The sequence below is a fragment of the Myotis brandtii genome, unplaced genomic scaffold, assembly GCF_000412655.1.
Source record: "Myotis brandtii unplaced genomic scaffold, ASM41265v1 scaffold1223, whole genome shotgun sequence".
NCBI lineage: Eukaryota > Metazoa > Chordata > Mammalia > Chiroptera > Vespertilionidae > Myotis > Myotis brandtii.
This window is the reverse complement of record NW_005354265.1, coordinates 805,997-825,264: the sequence shown is the minus strand read 5'-3', so window position 1 is coordinate 825,264 and position 19,268 is coordinate 805,997. Positions and strand designations below refer to the sequence as shown.

Here is a 19,268-nt window from a genome sequence, read left to right as displayed (position 1 = left end):
CTGGCCCCTGCAGAGAGCAGGTCCTCTGCGTGCGTTTCTGTAGATTAGCAGGACTTTAGAATCACATCACTGGTTTTAAATTCTAGTTCAACTGCTAACCAGGTGTCTGACCTTGATAAAGCCACTTATCCTCTCTAATAAGTAGGGTGCTTTTAAAGATAAAACATGGCGTGAAGCCTCATCGTGCTGATAGTCGCTTACTACCTGACACATACCTCAGCAAGCAACCGTTATCGTTACCCCCTGGTATCGCTGATGTGGTTCCGAAAGCACCAGGACATGGGCTTCCTCAGGCCTCAGCTCGTAAATGCTGCTCATCTGCCTCTGCTGCCCAGCTGGCCTGGGATCCTGACATATCACAGATACGTTTGCTGCCTGTAATTTCCACCATATGACTTTAGAATGCTTCTCAGAATCTTCAGTCTCAGACATCACCCAACCCAATCCCAGGACTGCTCAGAGCAGGAAATTGAGACCAATAGGGAGTAAATGATGTGGCTAAGGTCACAAAAATTCCCACCAGAGCTGGGATGAGACTCCGTTCCGGTCTCCTAACACCAGTTCAGCGTTTTCTTTATAACTGCACCATGATTAAATCTCATCATGGCTTTGCTGCTAAACAAAGATGTTCGCAGGAAGACAATTTTATGTTGCTTTTTGAAAATTTAAAGATGTGTAGTTTCTCCTAGTCTTTTAACTGATTTCCCTGTCTTGGGAATAACTGTCTAGATCTGGTGTCCAATGGTAGTCTCTAGCCAAATGTGGCTATTTAAATATAAATTAATTAAGATTAAACACACTACTCATATTTCAAGTGGTCAGTAGTTTGTGGTTGCTGTATTGGGCACGACAACTATAGAACACGAGTGACCCGGTGCACGAAATTCGTGCACATTAAAAGGGAATTAATTAGAGGAAATATTTTAATATTGCTATTTGCCCTTTCTCTATAATAGAAGTGTCAGAGATGAAAGAAAATTAGTAAAATGTATATGAAAATCTTCCTCCTATCAGAGTCTGGGGCGTGCTAGGGGAACCAGAGTCAAGTCCCCCCGCCCACCCACATGCACCTCAAAATCACACAAGACCCAGACCCGGCCGACCCCACCCCCATTGGGCTAGATCCAGACCTGTCTGGCCCTAACCCCTTCAAGCCCCACAGGGTGGGGGCCACGACCTCAGGTCGCCTGGCCTGGGTCAGGGGGTGTGGCCTGAGTCCCCCATCAAGCCCCTACCAGGCAGGGGGCGCAGCCTCAGGTCCCCTGGCCCAGTGCCAGGGCAGGGGGCGTGGCCTGAGGTGCCCCGGGCCGGGACAGGGGTCATGCCTTGATGTCCCTGTCAAGCCCCGCTGGGTGGGGGTGCATCCTCAGGTCCCCTGCCCCGGCCCAGCACCACGCAGCCTCACGTCCCTGCTGGTTGCTTGTTAAGGCTCGTTACGGGAACTTGTACTCCGCTGTGGGTGCAGCCATCTTGTGTTACGGGAATTCCACCTCTGCTGTGGGCACAGCCATCTTTGTGATGGCATGATGGTCAGTTTGCATATTCCCTCTTTATTAGATAGGATTTCCATCCTCACAGCAAGCTCCAGTGGGCAGTGCTGGTCTAGATTAGATTAATTAGATTAATGGCTTCAATTTTAGACTTCATCTCATAAGCTAATCACTTCCTGGCCTGGCAGATGCTCATTTCTGGCAACGTGTCTGTATCAAATGTATCTGCTGAGCTATGACATTCTTGCTAGCTCTGGTTTGTAATGAAACTAATTTATTCTCATCAATTAAACTTTTTTTTTTAAAGAAATACCAGGAGACAGTTCGCCAAAGATATAATAAAATTGTGTATTCTGATCCTCAATTTTGGATGCAGGAAGAAAAAAATGGTGAGTGCTCCCCTCACTTTTCCCCCACCATTATATTCTGAAAATTTTGAACATACAGAAAAAATTCTACAGTGAACACCCATATACCAACCTCATAGATTCTACAATTAACATGTTGCTATATTTGCTTGCTTTATTTATATTCTGTCCATCCATCAATTCACCTTATTTTTTATACGTTTCAACTTGTGTATCAGCAACTAGGGTTTAATATTTATGGCTCTTTTTCCTTTTGAGGTAAAATTTACTTATAATAAAATGCACAAATCTTAACTGTCATTTCATGGGTTTTGATAAATGGACATATCTTTGTTATCCAAATGCCTATCAAAATATAGACCAGTGGTTCTCAACCTTCCTAATGCTGCAACCCTTTAATACAGTTCCTCATGTTGTGGTGACCCCCAATTTCATTGTTATAAATTGAACATAATTAAAGCATAGTGATTAATCACAAAAACAATATGCAATCATATATGTGTTTTCGGATGGTCTTAGGCGACCCCTGTGAAAGGGTCGTTCGAACCCCAAAGGTTGAGAACCGCTGATATAGACTACATCACCTCCAGAAGTTCTCTTATGCTCCTTCCCGGTCAGTTCCCATGACCTAAGCAATAATTGTGCTTTTTTGCTCACTGTAAATTAGTTACCTGTTCTAGACTCTCACATAAATGGAATCATGCCTACATATGTTCTTTGTCTAAGACTTCTTTCATTCAGCGTGATGTTTTAGACTTATCTATGTTGCTCATTTCCTGTTGCCACTGTAACAAATTTAATTTTGTAACAAAGCACAGTTTCAGTATTTAAAACACATTATCTTTCACTTCTGGAGGTCAGAGTCTGAATCAAGCCTTAAAAGCCTGAAGTCAAGGTGTAGGCAGCTTCTAAGGCTGCCTGCGCTCCTTCACTTATGACCACACTACTCCAGACTTTGTTTCTGTGGTTAAATCTTCCTGTGACTGCCTATTATAGGGCACCTGGGTTACATTTAGGGACAACCCCGATCCTCTAGGACACTCTCCTATCTCAAGAACCTTAAAGTCCCTCTTGCCATAGAGGGGAACATTGACAGGTTCCAGGGATTAGAATGTGGACACCTTGAGAAGCCATTATTCAGCCCACCACACTTGGATCAGTTCATTCCTTTTCATCGCTGAGTAGTATTTCATTTTATGCATGTGCCACATCTAGTTTATCCATTTGTTTGTGCATCTACATTTGCTTGTTTCTAGTTTTGAGCTATTAGAAATAAATCTGCTATTAATATAGCATGTCCCAAAAAATGTATACACACTTTAATAGCTTATAACTCACTTAATTTTCACTCCTTTTCAGGTTTAACTGATTTGATATAATGAATGAAGCCAGACTAAGCTTTGAATAAAGAAAATTTATCCTAAAGTGCCACTAGACTTTTTTTTATGGGGATACATAAAAGATAAAGTTTGCCGTGGCTCAGTGGTTAGAAGTCAGCCCTTGAACCTAAGCATTGCGGGTTCGATTCCGATCAAGGGCACATACCTGGGTTGCAGGTTCCCTGTCCCGATGGGGCACACATGGGAGGCAACCAATTGTTGTGGCTCTCGCACATCAATGTTTCTTTCTCTCTCCTCCTCCTTCTCCCCTCCCTGCTCCCTTCCACTCTCTCTAAAATCAATAAGAAAAATATCCTCCAGTGAGGATTAACAAAAAAAAAAGATGAAGTTTACTATACAAAACCAGCAACAGTCTACAAATTGAAGGTGCACAAATACTGAACTGAAATGATTTTTTTTCCCTATTTTTATTGATTTCAGAGGGGAAGGGAGAGGAAGAGAGAGAAACATCAATGATGAGAGAGAATCATTGATCGGCTGCCTCCTGCACATCCCACACTGGGGATTGAGCCCACAGCCTGGGCATGTGCCCTGACCTGGAATTGGACTGTGACCTCCTGGTTCACAGTTTGACGTTTAACCACTGAGCCACGCTGGTGGGCTGAAATCATTCTTGATGTTTGTGATTCCATTGCTTTGTGTTATCAGCAGTGCCTGGACCAGAACAGTCATCAATTTGAAAACAGGCACTGATAAAAAAAATCATATTCTTTTAAATTTTGAAAATGAATTGTATGTTAATAAACACTGACTTTCTAATCATTCAAAATACATATACATTTTTTTGGAACACCCTGTATATTCATACATAGCCTGTGTGGACATACTGTAAGTTTTTATTCTTCCTGGATAAACACCCAAGAGTAGGTTTGCCAGGTCATGGGATAGGTGTATGCTTAACTATAAAAAACTATCAAACCTTTCCCCAAAGTGTCTGTACCAATTTACACTCCCATCTAATTGAGCCCCTATTGCTCCATATCCTTGTGAACATTTGATGTTGTCAGTCTTTAATTGTAACCATGCTGGCGGGCATGTGGTGATATCTCATTGTCGTTTAAATTTCATTTCCATAGTGAATACTGAGGTTTAGAACATTTTCAAGTAACTATTAGCCACTTTTATATCTTCCCTGGTGAAGTATTCAAATCTTTTGTACGTTTTTCTAATGGGTTGTCTTACTTTTGAGTTGTAGGAATTCTTTATGCATCCTGGGTATACATTCTTTGCCATATATAGTTATTTTTAATAACAACTTTATTAAGATACTAGAGGCCCGCACTTGAGGGGTCCCTCAGCCTGACCTGCACCCTCTTGCAGTCCAGGATCCCTCTCGCAGTCTGGGAACCCTCGCTCCTTACTGCCTGCCTGCAGCGGAGGCAGGAGAGGCTCCCGCCACCGCTGCTGCGCTCGCTAGCCGTGAACCTGGCTTCTGGCTGAGCGGCGCTCCCCTTTTGGGGGCGCACTAACCACTAGGGGGCAGCTCCTGCGTTGAGTGTCTGCCCCCTGGTGGTCAGTGCACATCATAGTGACCGGTCATTCAGCCATTCAGTCGATTTGCATATTAGGGTTTTATTATATAGGATAATTTACATACCATAAAATGCATTCTTTTAGTAGTTTTTAGTATATTTACTAAGTTGTGCAAACATCACTGCTCTCTAATTCTAGAACCTTTTTACACAAAAGAATCACCCTAAAAAGAAACACAGTACCCATTGCAGGCCCTCCCCACTGTCCCTCTCTTCCCCCAGCAGCCACTGATCTACTTACTGTTTGCAAATATTTTGCGCCATCTGTGGCTCACATATTTATTTTCTCAAATGTGTTTTATTATAGGAAGATACTTTTACTTTTGACAAAGTCGAACTTTCCATTTTTCTTGTGTCATTTTTGCTTTCTTTGATTTAAGAAACCTTTGCCTACTCCCAATTTGAGAAGAGTGTCTTGTTTTCTTCTAGAAACTTTATGGTTTTAGCTTTCATGTGTAGTCTGATTCATCTTGAATAAATTTGGCCTGTGGTTTGAAGTAGAGGTTGGCTCATTTTTCCTCCTTAATGGATATCCATTTGTTCTCATACCATTTGTTGAAAAGACCTTTCCTTTTCTCCTCCACTTGTAAAAATTCATTCAGACAAATTTTGGCTGCAGTTGCTAGGCTACTATCACAGTTTTAGCCGGGAAGTGTTACTTCAATTCTGTTTAATGCAGGCTTATCAGTTACTACCTTCCTCAATGAAAGGAGGTGAATAAAAGGTGGTTAAACATTACCTCTGAAGGAATTTAAGTACGATGATTACTAAGGGCTGTAAAGGAAATTGTGGGTGTAGATGGTTTACAACAATAGCCTATGTCACATATAATTTTTTTTAATCCTCACCCGAGGATATGTTTTTATTGATTTGGGAGAGAAACATTGATGTGAGAAACATTGATCTGTTGCCTCCATAGGTGCTCTGACTGGGGACTGAACCTGCAATCTAGGTATGTGCCTTGACCAGGAATCAAACCTGCAGACTTTTGGTGTACGGGACAACGCTCCAACCAACTGAACCACCAGACCAGGGCTTCACATATAATATTTTTAAAATATGTTGGGGTGGGTGTCATTTTAGAAAAAGTGTTCTCCATGTCAAATTTTGACAGAAGGATGAGTCATCAAAGCACAATACTGACTTGTTCCTTTTATGTTTTCTGCCATTTTCAAGTGCTCTATTCTTTGCTCCTGTTGGTTCTCTCTTCACCCCAACCCTAATCCCGCTCCCATTTTCATCCTCGTAAAAGTCGACACCACCCTTGGGGCCCAACTCACATGACCCCCGTGGACCGAGCGTGCAGTGCTCCGCCTGGGATGCCTGGACTGGAACCTGGCTCCCTCCCTCGAAGGCCTGTGAGTGCCCATGGGCTCCGACCTGTCGGCCATTGTAGAGCTGTTTGTTCCGAGGTCTCCTCTCCCAGCTCGGCCACAGGTTCTCTGAGGCCGGCAAGTTGGTCAAATTCAGTTGTGCTTCCCCTGCACCCGGCACAGGCCTGGCCCAGGAGGACCCCGCTCAGTGAATGGGCGGGCACTTCGGCGCCTTTTTGTGTGGAAGCAGAGGGAGGCATGCTTTGTTTCACAGGTGGGTTGGCCATTGGCCCCAGAGTTGGGTTGCATCGTGCAAAAGGCAGTCTTACCTAGGACTCCATGTCCTCCTTTTCCCAGGGTAACTTGAATTATTAGTCACTGTCTATGACTCTGCATAAAGTCTAGGGATACAGTGAAGAGGAGCTCCTTAGAACACTAAGTGCTAAAACGGGTTTTCAGACACTTGAATTCCAGAATCACGGACTCATAGAAAGAACCCTGTTTCCAGTTGTCAGATGGTGTGTTCAGCGGCGTCACACACCTAAAGTGACTCTGGGGTTGTGCAGGGTCCAAGTCGGTGATGGCGAACCTATGACACGCGTGTCAGAGGGGACACACGAACTCATTTTTTTTGGTTGATTTTTCTTTGTTAAATGGCATTTAAATATATAAAATAAATATCAAAAATATAAGTCTTTGTTTTACTATGGTTGCAAATACCAAAAAATTTCTATATGTGACACGGCACCAGAGTTAAGTTAGGGTTTTTCAAAATGCTGACATGCCGAGCTCAAAAGGTTCGCCATCACTGGTCTAAGTGTATGTCCTCTCTTCTGTGAACAATTAAAAATTGATTGTACTCAGCATTATTTTTACAAAAACAGACTTTTGCAGTATTTCTGACAGTGAGAAATCACAAGCATATAAATGAGTTAAAGTTCTTTGACTGAATTAGAGAGTCTCCTTACCTAAGAGAAGGACAAATCTTCCTACACTTGAAATACATTTAAAATTATAAATAATCCAGAACTCAAAAGAGCTGTCAAGCCTGCAGGGTCTAGTTACTAAGTTAATGTTCCGATCACATTATGCAGATTTTCCAGCAATGCCACAAATTAAGTCAGCTAATTAAGTGCTCAGGTGTAAGTGGGTTTTTCCCTCGCCCTAATTAAACCATTTAAAGGTTAAAAAACAAACCCAACTGCTGAAGACCCTGGAATGAGCAGCTCGGTCCCGGAACCCGCGAGCCTGGGGCTGGGCACAGACTTCCTTCCGCCGTCTCGGGGCTAGCAGAGGCTTCCAGCAGCTCGCTGTTCAACAGCGACTCCTCCTCGGCTGTGTCTCAGTAACTTCTGAATTCACCTCTTCTCTTCATCGCACTGCCTGCTAAACCCATTATGCTAAAGACGGTGCCTGTGACTTCTCACAGGTGGTTGGCCACAGAGACAGCTCTGGTCTGTACACTGACTCTCCTTTATATGAAGTCATTTGATGCCTCTCCTTTTCTAGACCAAAAACTCGCAGCAGTAAGTGAAGGACCCCTTTCTCCTCATCCAATCAGGATCACAAAGACAGTAGCCAGCAAGGACCCAGACGTGCACATCATGTTGGAAAGGCCCTGGAATGGCAAGTAAGTGCTAACGAGACTGACCTCATTGCAGTTGGTTGCCTTAGATGTTGATGAGTTTCATATTCCTTCAGTTCCCACAAGACACAGGGAAATTCTTTGAGCAAGATCTTGCCAAACTCTAAGACGGCTCAGTAAAGTAGCGTGTTTATAAGATGGGCATAGAAACTGTTGCATCTTGCCCTAGCCGATGGGCTCAGTGGATAGAGTGTTGGCCTGGGGACTGAAGGGTCCCGGGTTCGATTCCGGTCAAGGGCATGTACCTCAGTTGGAGGCTCCTCCCTGGCCTGGGCCCTGGTCAGGGTGCGTGCAGGAGGCAACCAATCGATGTATTTCTCTCAATGTTTCTATCTTTCCCTCTCTCTTCCACTCTAAAAATCAATTGAAAAATATCCTTGGGTGAGGATTAAATATATATATATTAAAAACAGAAGAAAAATGTTGCATGTTAAAGAGCCTGGATTTTTCTGTTGAAAGCATCATGAAGGCGCGGTGGTTATACTGAAAATTACTACAGGACAGGAGCTCCTACCCTGTGGAGGGTTATTCCAGGGGAGAGGGTAAACAGTGAGTGGTGATAACGCTGAGTTTTGTTCATTGTGAGAAAGAGAAATGAAAGTAAGCCTTTTTGGCAAACCGTGAGGGTGGGTGAACAGTTTGCCCTTGCTTACAGGTGATTTGAACGTTGTCATCATTTTTATTTGTTCTCAGTTCCCTGGATGATAGTGTGGGAACAGAGGAGAAATCGGAGAAAAGAGAGGCTCCCCTTCTCTTTCCTTCAGAAGATTCTGAGCAGAGAAAGGATCGGACTGCCCTCCTGGTCCCCCCCGGAATGCGACGCAGCATCGGAGACTACTGCAGCCGCTACGACCAGTACCTCCGGATGGTCTCCCATGAGGCCGTGGGCTCTTTCAATCCGTGGCTGATTGCTGAAAGGTCAGTAAATGTTCCGTGCCACGTGCCAAATGTTATCCGACAGACAGGCTGGGGAAGGACTGGCCATGGTCTCATGCTTTTGGCCTTGGAGTTCCAGTGGTTGCTTTTGGGCTAGTGGCCCGGTTTCTCTGCGAACGTCCTCTTCCCAGAGAGAAGAGACTGTGGAGCAGCCTGGGTGATGTCGCCAAGGGAGCGTGCTGCGGCCTCCCCTCCTTAGGCAGAGCGGGGCTTTCCTGTGGCCGGAGGGAGGGCTCATCCACCAGAGAACACAGTCCTGGGTCAGAAGCAGTGCGGTCGCAAAGCCTTCCACAAACGGGCAAACGGGTTGGACAGACGGGCCTGTAGCAGCAGGCCTTCGGGCTTTGCAACATGCTCTTTAGCCCTTCTCCTTCTGAGGTCGTTTCGTGGAGTCCTGAAACATAGTCCTACTGCTGCTAAATTTTTGAAGAACAGATAAGATTTTTTTAATGTAAATAGTTAATTGAAATCCATTCTTTTAAAATTGGGCCCAAATTTAAATTCCTCTTGAATATCACTTTATTATAAACATGCAAATATTTTTTCATCATCAAGTCAAGCAGTATACGATGATTTCTTTCTTGAACAAGCTTGAAACATATCTCAGGAGTTAACAGTTGCCTCTTTTTTATTTGCTTATTCTTTTAGATATTTACGAACTTTAACCCACCCACTAGCCAAAATCTCAGTGTCCTTTTCCTCAGTGATAAGATGTAGCAGTTGATCTCTGTTTCTCGCCTCCACCCCACTCTCTCTCCTGAAGCCCTCCCCCTCCCACCCCAGCCTGGTTGGCTGCCTCTAAGTCGGCCCTGTGGCTCCTGCTCCGGGACTTCCTCCTTCATGGCCCTGCGTGTTCAGTCGCCTCCCTCCCAGGTCAGAGGCTTTATGTCCAGTGCCCTTGTCGCCCTCTTTCTAGGTGTTCTCTCTCACTCCGATGGAGCATATCCTGCTTTGTCTACTGGAGGAACATTCTTGAGATTTGCCAGCTTGAAAGTGTCTTTATTCTGTGGAGACGTACTTGATTGATGACTTGGCTGAGTTTAAAATTACGGGTTTGTTTTTCCCAAAGAATCTACACCTTCATTTGTGGGGGTGAAGGAGGGATTGTCACTTAGCTGCCGGGAGCAGGGGTGGACACCTGTCAGTCTCGCTGCTCATCCTGCAGAATGTCAACCCAGGCCCTCATTTTCCACCCCAGACCTCCCTCCGCCTGCAGGGTCCTCAGCACTCTTACCCCCTATTCCTGATTCCTGGGTCCTGAGTCTGTTTTGTGAGACAACCAGCTTGCTTCCCTTGGCATCTCCCTGGACAGACTCCTGTGCTTCAGCTTCCTGTGCTCCCTCTGTCCTGCCGAGTCAGTTAGGATTCCTCCATGTGCATTTTCCTTCCTGAAAACCTTGGTCATTTCTCATGTACTGTTGTTTCTTCTTCTCCTTGTAGAGTGATGTATTTGTGTATGTCCTTTTATTCTAGTGGAGTTCTGGGCAGGATCAGAAATTAAAAAATGTAGCAGACAGTGCCCTTTAAAGTACCTGCGCCTTTGGTGCTGGTAGAGATGCCATGTCTTTTGTGGGGAGGAGAGTAGGCAAACCTCACTTGCTTCTGTGTGAACACAGTCCTGCAGATGCTCTCTTGTTCTCCCAGAGCCTGTGTGGGTGGTGAGGCTAACTGCTATATTGGGAAATCCAAAAACAAGCCAGGGAAGATAGACTCCCGTGTATGTTCTTCCCACCTGATAAATGATACACTTTGTTCATAGTTATCTTGTTGCTGTAGGGAAAGCTCTCAGCCTATAGGGAATGATAGGTTAACAGGTAGAGGCCAGAGCTGTTAAAATATGTCTGGATCTTTATAAATGTTCTCCGCTGCAGTCTTTGGCCCTTACATGACGGTGCATCCGAATTTTTTAGCTCCGTTTCAGTCTTGGTTTTGTTTCTGATTTGAGTGTTCCAAAGTGAGAGACCTTGAAAAATTATCCTAAGACAGTTGACTTCACTTAATAGCTTCTTATGTGAGGGAATCTTAGATGTTTTTTCTGTAATATCTCCATTTCTACTTACACTGAGGAAAAAGCACTGCTTGAGTGCTCAAAGGGAGATGATGTAACCTGGATGTAAATAAGAGTGGCTGTGCAAGGAGAGGCTTAGGTGATGTGATGCTTTTGATGAAAGCAAACTCTCAAGGGTTCCTGGTTTAAAAACAAATCGGGAGACTTCTGGGTGAAAAAGACAGACTGAGCATGTGTATTCATCTTTATACCCCGTATCTCTACCCAACTGTATGTCACTAAGAGAATAGATAAAAGGCATGAACCTTTAAATGGGAACAAACAAGAAATAGCAATAAAAATTTGGAAGCCATAAAGCAGTTAGACAAATAAGATGACTTAGCAGACCAGGGAGAGCCAAGAACCAAGCTGATTTATGCAGAAACACCTGGGAAAGCGCAGGAACAGGAAGCACCGGGTGCTGGTAAGGCATAGGTGCAATTAAGTCAGGAAACAGGAGGCGTGGTTCCAACGCTCCTTCCTGAAGATAGCAGACATTTGATGAAAGCCAGGAAAGATGCACAGCCTCTTACACATAAAAAGCTCGGAGGAAGCCAAACAGTGCAGGAAGGAGAATAAAGCATTGAAAACAAAATTAATATTCCCAGAGAAGTAAGTGGAGCTATTACATCATGAAACAAGAACAGTAATTTTTTAAATATGTCTTTATTGATTTTAGAGAGAGAGGAAGGGAGAGAGAGAGAGAGAGAGAGAGAGAGAGAGAGAGACATTAATTGGCTGCCTCCTGCACACACTTCGACCTGGGACCAGACCTGCAACCTGGGCATGTGCCCTGACCGGGAATAGAATCAGTGACTTTTTGATGCATGGGACAATGCTTAACCAACTGAGCCACACCTGCCGGATCAGAGCAGGATATTATTAAAAAATAAACTTTCAAAGAATGAAACAAAAGCTTTTAGAAATAAAAAATATGGCTGAAATAAACTCACTAGAAGGATTCAAAGAAAAAGTCAGATCTCTCAGGAAGTAGAGTTGAAAAAACACACCAAGAATGGATAATAGGGAAGAAGATATTTTAAAAGTTAGAGGATTATTCTGTCAATGTCTTAGCTCTGGCTGCCATAGCAAATGCCATAGGCTGAGTGGCTTAAACAACAAAATTAACACCTTGATCAAGGGCCTGCTTCCTGCTTTGCAAACAGACCCTCTCTCGCTGTATTCTCACTTGGCCAACAGCGAGGTCCTCTCTCGTGTCTCTTTCATAAGGGCACTAATCCCATTCGTGAGGGCTCCACCCTCAGGACCTACTTACCTTCCAAAGGTTCCACCTTCAGATGCCATCACCTTGAGGATTGGGCTGTTAGATATGAATGGGGTGGAGGGCACACAGATTTTCAGTTTATAGTGTCCAACATCTGTGTAATTGGAGTTCCAGAATGTGAGAACGGGAAACAGAGGGATGGGGTGTGGGAAAATTCAGAGAAATACTGTAAGAAAACTTCTCAGAAGACTGTTAATCTCTAGATTGGAAGAGTTCATCATTTGTCCACTGCAAGTTAGTGAATGAGTGAATACATAAATGAATAAATGAATAGAACAGAACACACCATGGCACATCATTTTGCAAAGGAAATTTGAACATCCCAGTGTGTGGAAATAATGATAAAAGGTTCCCGAGACTTAAAACTGGGCCTGTTCCAACAATCAGAACTGAGACTGGCACCTTGGTTTCAGGAGCAGCACTGCTGGCAGGTGTTAGAGTGTGCTTCCAGAATTCAGCCTCAAGTCTGTGCTCAGCTAAATCGTCAACTAAATATAAGGGTAAAATAAAGACACGTCAGGGGTGCACAGTGACCAAAAATCTAGTTCCCGTGCACTTTTTCACTAAGCTCCTGGAGGGTGCATGCCACCAGTCCAGGGTGCACGTTGAAAAGGAGGAAGGCAGGACTTAGGAGACTTAGACTACAACAGGGACCTTCCAGGAAAATGGCCAAAGCTGTTTCCAAGAGAACATCTCAGTGAGCATAGAAAGCAACCAATCCAGATTGGAGTAGAAGGACAGAGCGCCAGGAGGAGTGGTTCCCAGAGTGGGCGCAGGGTGAGGGAGGTTAAAAGGAAGAAGAAAACAACCTGGCTGGTGTGGCTCAGTGATTGAGCGTCGACCTATGAACCAGGAGGTTTAGGTTTGATTCCCGGTCAGGGCACATGCCCAGGTTGCAGGCTCGATCCCCAGTGTGGGGCGTGCAGAAGGCAGACGATCTTTCTCATCGTTGATGTTTCTATCTCTCCCTCTCGTTTCCTCTCTGAAATCAATAAAGATATATTTTTTTTTTTTTACAAAAAGAAGAAAACAGATACTTCATTTAATGTGTTTGAATGGATTCGGAGTAGCTTGGTATTTCTTAATATGATGATTTTATAATATAGAAGAATTCACGGTAGGAATATGGAAAGCAAAACAAATACAAAAACAAGTGACCACTTGATGACGCACCTGGTAATTGGGACCACTTCTCCCCTGAGGATAACTCTTAATAGAAACGCTAGGTTAAAAATAAAGCGGACGTGCTGGAAGGCACCAGAAGGTAACCAGGTGACGCGGAATAACTGGGGCAGCGCGTGGAGCAGCAGCCCTGGAGGATAGCCCTGTCTGGCGCTGCAGAGTCAGTCCTGGGGCACGTGGGTGGCGTTTCCAGGTCAGAGGACAGAGGTGGGACTCGGCCTGCCGTATGGGGGAGTACTGGCCTCACTTGAGAGGACCCTGAAGTGGGAGTGACCTGGGTGCCAGGAGGCCCTCTCAGGACTCTGCATGGCTCCAGATTATCTTCATTCCTCGGATTGTATCGAGGTGGTTCCGGTTATTGCCCCCCAGGCACCAGGCAGAAGCTAACGTGAATTTTCTCTGAATGTATAGGACAGCATCGTAGGACTTATATTATTGTTAGAATTTTCAAGCACAGTGCCTGGTATATGGTGGTGAACAACCAGGCGGTAGCAGAGAGATGACACTAACAAGAACAGTCCTACAGCAGCTCCGAACGGTAGACCCATTAGACACAGAATCAAAGACATCAGGCCATACATGCAGGAAGTTCTAAAAGGCCCAAGCTAGAGAAAGAGGTAAATCTATACGTAGGCATATCGTAGTAATGTTGAAAAGTCAAAGATAAAGAGAGTGCGGAATCTCGGAGGGAAGGTGAGGGAGGAAGAGGAAATCTTAAAATCAGCTGAAGGAAGAAAGAAAAAACAGACCATGGAAGCTGGGAGATCTAGTATATCTTTTAAAAAAAAAAATATATTTCTTTATTGATTTCAGAGAGGAAGGAAGAGGGAGAGAGATAGAAACATCAATGATGAGAACCATTGATTGGCTGCCTCCTGCACGCCCCCTACTGGGGATTGAGCCTGCAACCCAGGTATGTGCCCTTGGCTGGAATTGAACCTGGGACCCTTCAGTCCGAAGGCTGACACTCTATCCACTGAGCCAAACTGGCTAGGGCTTTTAAATTTCTAAAACAGGAGAACTCGCCACCCAGAGTTCTAAGCCCAGTGAATTATATTTCAAGAAGTAAGGTAAGGAGGCTCCTATGCAGCTGAAAAGTGTATTGCCAGTAGACCTTCACAGTAGGAAACATTAAAACAGCGGTTCTCAACCTGTGGGTCGCCTAAGACCATCCTGCATATCAGATATTTACATTACAATTCATAACAGTAGCAAAATTACAGTTATGAAGTAGCAACGAAAATAATTTTATGGTTGGGGGTCACAACATGAGGAACTGTATTTAAAGGGCCAGAAGGTTGAGAACCACTGCATTAAAAGGATATTTTTTTAGTCAGAGCAAAATAGTCACAGATGAAAGGTCAAAAATATAAGAAGGTGTGAATTGTTAAAAAGGTCAGTGTGTAGGTAAATGAATATTGACTGTATAAAACAATAAACTGCTGTCTTAGGGTGTGTGCATACATTTAAAACACACAGTAACAATAGCACATAAGCCAGGGAGATGATAGAGATGGTGTTGTAAGGTATCTTTCATTTTCTGGGAAAATGGCAAGCATATCAGTTAGTGTTAGACTTTAAGTCAGGGGTTCTTATTGTAATCTAGGGTGACCACTAAGAGAATAATACAAGTTCATAGCGAGAAAAGAATGTAATGAGAAATTAAAATATCTGAAAGAGGGCAAGGAAGAATGGAGAACAAATAGACAACTAGAAAATATTTAGTGTTTTCATAGTAGAACCTCAAATATTGGGTGTCCCCAAAAATGTATACACACTTTAACAGCTGGTAACTCACTTAATTTTCACTCCTCTTCAGGTTTAACTGATTTGAAATAATGGATGACGCCAGACTAAGCTTTAAACAAAGAAAATTTATCCTTAAGTGCCACTAGACGTTTTTTCTTAATGGGGATTAATAAAAGATAATTTTATGGTACAAAACCGACAACAGAGGATGAATTGAGGGCACACATATACCAAACGAAATGATTCTTGATGTTTGCGATTCCACTGCTTTGAGTTACCAGCAGTGCCTGGACCAGAACGCTCATCAGTTTGAAAACAGGCGTTGACAAAAAAATTATTCATTTCTGTAGATTCTTTGAAATTTTGAAATTGAACTTCATGTTAATAAACATTGATTTTATAATTCAAAGTGAGTATACATTTGGGGGGCACCCTGTATATCAGAATTACATTAAATGAAAGAGAACTAAACATGCCAATTAAAAGGCAAAAGATGGTCAAAGTAAGCAAACGGCTGGCATGGGAATGGGTAACAGGAGAGGGTGAGTGACACTTGTCTGCATTTACCTTTTTTGTGTAATTCCGATTCTGGGAACTATGTTGATGTTTCCTATATATCCATCCAAATTAACAGTGATGGGGGCCCTGACTTGGATACAAACAGGAGCCTGACCCCGACTGCACGTCCAGTGAATAACAAGTCCATGCTGAAGGGGGCAGGACGGAGAAGAACAAGTCTGAGTGACTCTGAACATGGTCTTTTGACTCTGTGCCTCTGGTTAAAGATGAAAATTCTGTAAGCACACACTAGATCCTGGGGAGTAGGTTTCTATACACAGTGCATGGGTTAACGGTTCTAAACGACTTCTCTGTATTTTAGGATTGATCAGATCAGTAAGTATATTGTGAATAGTGAGAGCAAGGTTTCCAGGGGAAGGCTAGAATGAACCAGCTGGTGAACTGGGATTGGAGGTATTACGAGTTTGCAGTTTTGATAGATACAGACTATCACATGGAGTATGTGTGTCTGTCTGTCTGAGTCTATCTGGCTGTGGCACCAGTAGCAGTGAGCACACTTATACCAGATCTTTGTTTCTAAATACTATTTTCCATGAAAAGGTACCAGGGTTCCTCAGAGAAATGGCTGATTCCGGGCCTGGGGCTGGGAAATGAAGGAGGAGCCTGGAACATCGTGTGCCAGGGGAAGTGTTCAGAGCAGAGAATGCTGCTCCTGTCAGGAGCACCCAGGAGCCAGCTGGAAGGGGCTCCGACTGGCCAACCTGGGACATTCTGAGTGTCAAAATAAGCAATAATGGTAATGAGTTACAAACTACTGAATGAGAATCTACCAGGCCAAGCCTACACGAATGAATGAATACATCCATCCATCCATCCATACATACATACATAAACAAAGGAGAAGGAAAGCTTTTTATTACAGTGGAATGCCAACTGCTAAATGGAGAAGGGATGATGAGATTAGAAATTCAGTGTTGGCAGCCCTGTAATAATTGATTCAGATAAGTTGGATGAGAAACAAGATATTTACATAATCACACAGATCTCCCCACAATATACTTATTAATTGCAAAGGGGAAACAGTACTGCACAGGGGAGACACCGGGCAGACATCACTGTCACCAAGGGTAACAGTTCACTCAGCAGTGAGAGGGTGACAGGAGCCCTCAGGGAACATGATCCCTTCTGTGGCTTCCGTTCCAAAAACGTCACCCGAGTCTCCCCGTGAGGAAGCATCAGACAAATTCAGGTTGAGGGACCTTCTACAAAAAAAGGCCTCACTCTGTAGAAAGTGAGGTCCTGAAAGACAAAGGCCGGAGAGCGGTTCTAGGCTACAGGAGAGTGAAGAGACATGACCGCCAAGTCCAGCGTGGCATCCTGGGCTGGGGAGTTTTCTTTTAAAGGACATTATTTGGACAGTTACCAAGCTTTGGAAAAGGTCTGTAGATGAGATTAGATAATAGTGTTAATGTTGTGATTTTTATAATTATGGTTATTTAAGAGAATTATGGTTATTTAGGAATTATAAATGAAGCACTTGAGTGATGTCAAGTCTGCAACTTACTCTGAAACAGTTTGGAAAAAATTGTGTGTGCATGTATGAGTGTGAGTGTGTGTGTGTGTGTGTGTGAGTGTGTAAGGAGAAAGAGAACACAAATTTGAGTGTCCTGCCCCATCCCATCCTGTAGAGAAGGCAGGCCCAGTTTCTGTCCGTGGGTCTGGGTTGACTGGGTTGCAGCTGGTTGGTTTCTGGTCACCACTGGCTTCACCCATCTGAGGGTGAGGCCATCGGTTGTAGTTCAGGCCCCTCCCTCCAGCCGGACTCTGGTCTCTAAGTGCCATCAGCTTAATATCTAGGAAAGCAAGGCTCACCTTGTCTTTCTCCTTCAGAAGTATCTTGGCTGTCCTTGGCCTTTTGCATTTCCGTTTAAACCTTAGAATTGACTTGGTGAGTTCCCCAGCCGAGTGAAGAAAGGCTCCCGTCTTTGGCTGCACGCCTTCAGCTGCGTTGTTTGTCTTCAGCTTTTCAGAGGAGCTGGTGGATGAGGCTCTGGGGTCCGTGACTGCTGAACTTCGGGACGTGTGCGAAGGCTACGCGGAAGCTGTGTTCACCTCGGAATTCTTAGAGGCTGCCACCTGAAGGCTCTCCACCACGGGGCTCCGTGCCACTGCAGGAGCGGCGGCACCACCCTTGGCGTTAGGCACGGCCAGTCTTTACCCAGGCTGTCCATCCAGGCCCAGGCGCTGCCCAAGGAGAGGAAGGACGCGCCAGTGAGGTCATCATCATGGCAATGGTTCTGGTGGTTTATGGTGGGATGTGTTACATTGATTAGTACCCAGGAAACGTGAATTGATTATGACAATATATTTTCTGAATGTATAATTTTCCTGTTGCCACATTCCTCCACTGGCTCAGTTTGGTGATCAGAATGTTTTGAAAAGTAACAGATCGGTGTATTTCATACAGGGATTCAAGTTGCTTCAGAACCCACAGGTGGATCAGTGCCCACAAAAGTGCAATTACCGTCCGGTCCCCTCACCTGGCTCACGTTTCCATGTCGAGTGATTTCCCAACAGGACACCTGTCCCCACCGGGTTACGGACTCGAGGCGAGCCGGGTCAGGTTTCCTGCCAGACCTCGGCCCTGTGCAGCTCAGTGAGAATAGGAGCCACCAGTTGTCAGTCACAACAATCAACACATCTCTCCATGTGCAGTTCCTAGCGGCTTCTCACATGTTGAGTTCCTCAAAGTCTTCTCTTGCTATCAGTGGACATATTCGGACACACAGAGCTTTCTCTGAATTCAGAGGAGATCTGAGCACATCGGAGTGGGCCTGGCCTCTTGTGCCCGGTCAGAGGCGCAGAACTCACTTCCATCGCTGGCGAGGCAGACACGTCGGTGTTTCCAGACCAGAGAGACCTGGTGGGAGGAGAGAACCGATTTGAATGACATGAAGACCTCTGGTTCTGGGTCTCCAGAGAAGGGAAGAAACTTCAGAACCATAATAGCTTGGTCGTCGAACGTCTCGTAAGTCCTATTTTACCAAGAGAAAAGCTTCTGTGTTTTCAGAAGCTCTGAATTCAGAAAAAGGAACGTGTATGGAAAGAAGGCCACTGCCTGGGAAAAGGTTCCCTCAGTTTCTTGCCTGAGGCTTGTGAAAAAAAAAATGTGAAGAGTGAGTGATGTAGACGTTCCCATGGAATAATGTGAATCTTGTTTGTAGCTTATAGAGTGTTGTCACCTGGGGTTTCTCTGAAGTGCAAGTGTTCCAGGTGATGGTTTAAGCTGCTTGATCCCACTTATTTGTACAAAATTGATTTTTGTTTAATGTTAATGTTTCTTGATTAATCTTATATAACCTCAGAATTAAAAAGGCTTCAAGGGAAATTAAAGGGTTTAATTTGAGGAGTTAATGTGTACACTTGAATTGATAGGATTGTCTGTCTTCATCATTGATCGCTTTAAAGTTATTTGTGTGGCAGTTTTACTGTGCTGATCTTTTAAATAAACTCAGTATTTTAAAGTATATGCGTGTCTGTTTGAAATAATTTACATCTTTGTTCCACGGGCAGAGTGAAGTGTGATATGTACATAAGAACCACTGAGACTGCTTTTCTACTTGATCTGAGCAGAGTGGATTGTTTGCCACTCCTTCCCACCCGAAAGAAAGAAATGACAATGAAAGCTAACACTTACTGAGCACATACTACGCACTAGGCATTGCTCCAAGTGCTTCCTACGTATTAATTTAACTAATCCTCATATCTGTGTGAGGCAGACACCATTATTCTGATTTTATAG

The 19,268-nt window shown here is 44.2% G+C and overlaps 1 protein-coding gene across 2 annotated transcripts in view; it reads left to right on the top strand.

Moving 5' to 3' along the window:
• The window catches only part of KIAA0753 (KIAA0753 ortholog), a 56,038-nt gene extending 37,045 nt beyond the window's left edge, over positions 1–18,993 (top strand). For both annotated transcript variants that reach the window (XM_005858873.2, XM_005858872.2), the window contains exons 15-18: positions 1,798–1,879; positions 7,613–7,733; positions 8,442–8,666; positions 17,489–18,993. In XM_005858873.2, the coding sequence (XP_005858935.1) occupies positions 1,798–1,879; positions 7,613–7,733; positions 8,442–8,666; positions 17,489–17,606 (546 nt within the window). In that variant the 3' untranslated portion in view covers positions 17,607–18,993. The remainder of the gene's footprint in view (positions 1–1,797; positions 1,880–7,612; positions 7,734–8,441; positions 8,667–17,488) is intronic.
• The last annotated feature ends 275 nt before the right edge of the window (positions 18,994–19,268 follow it).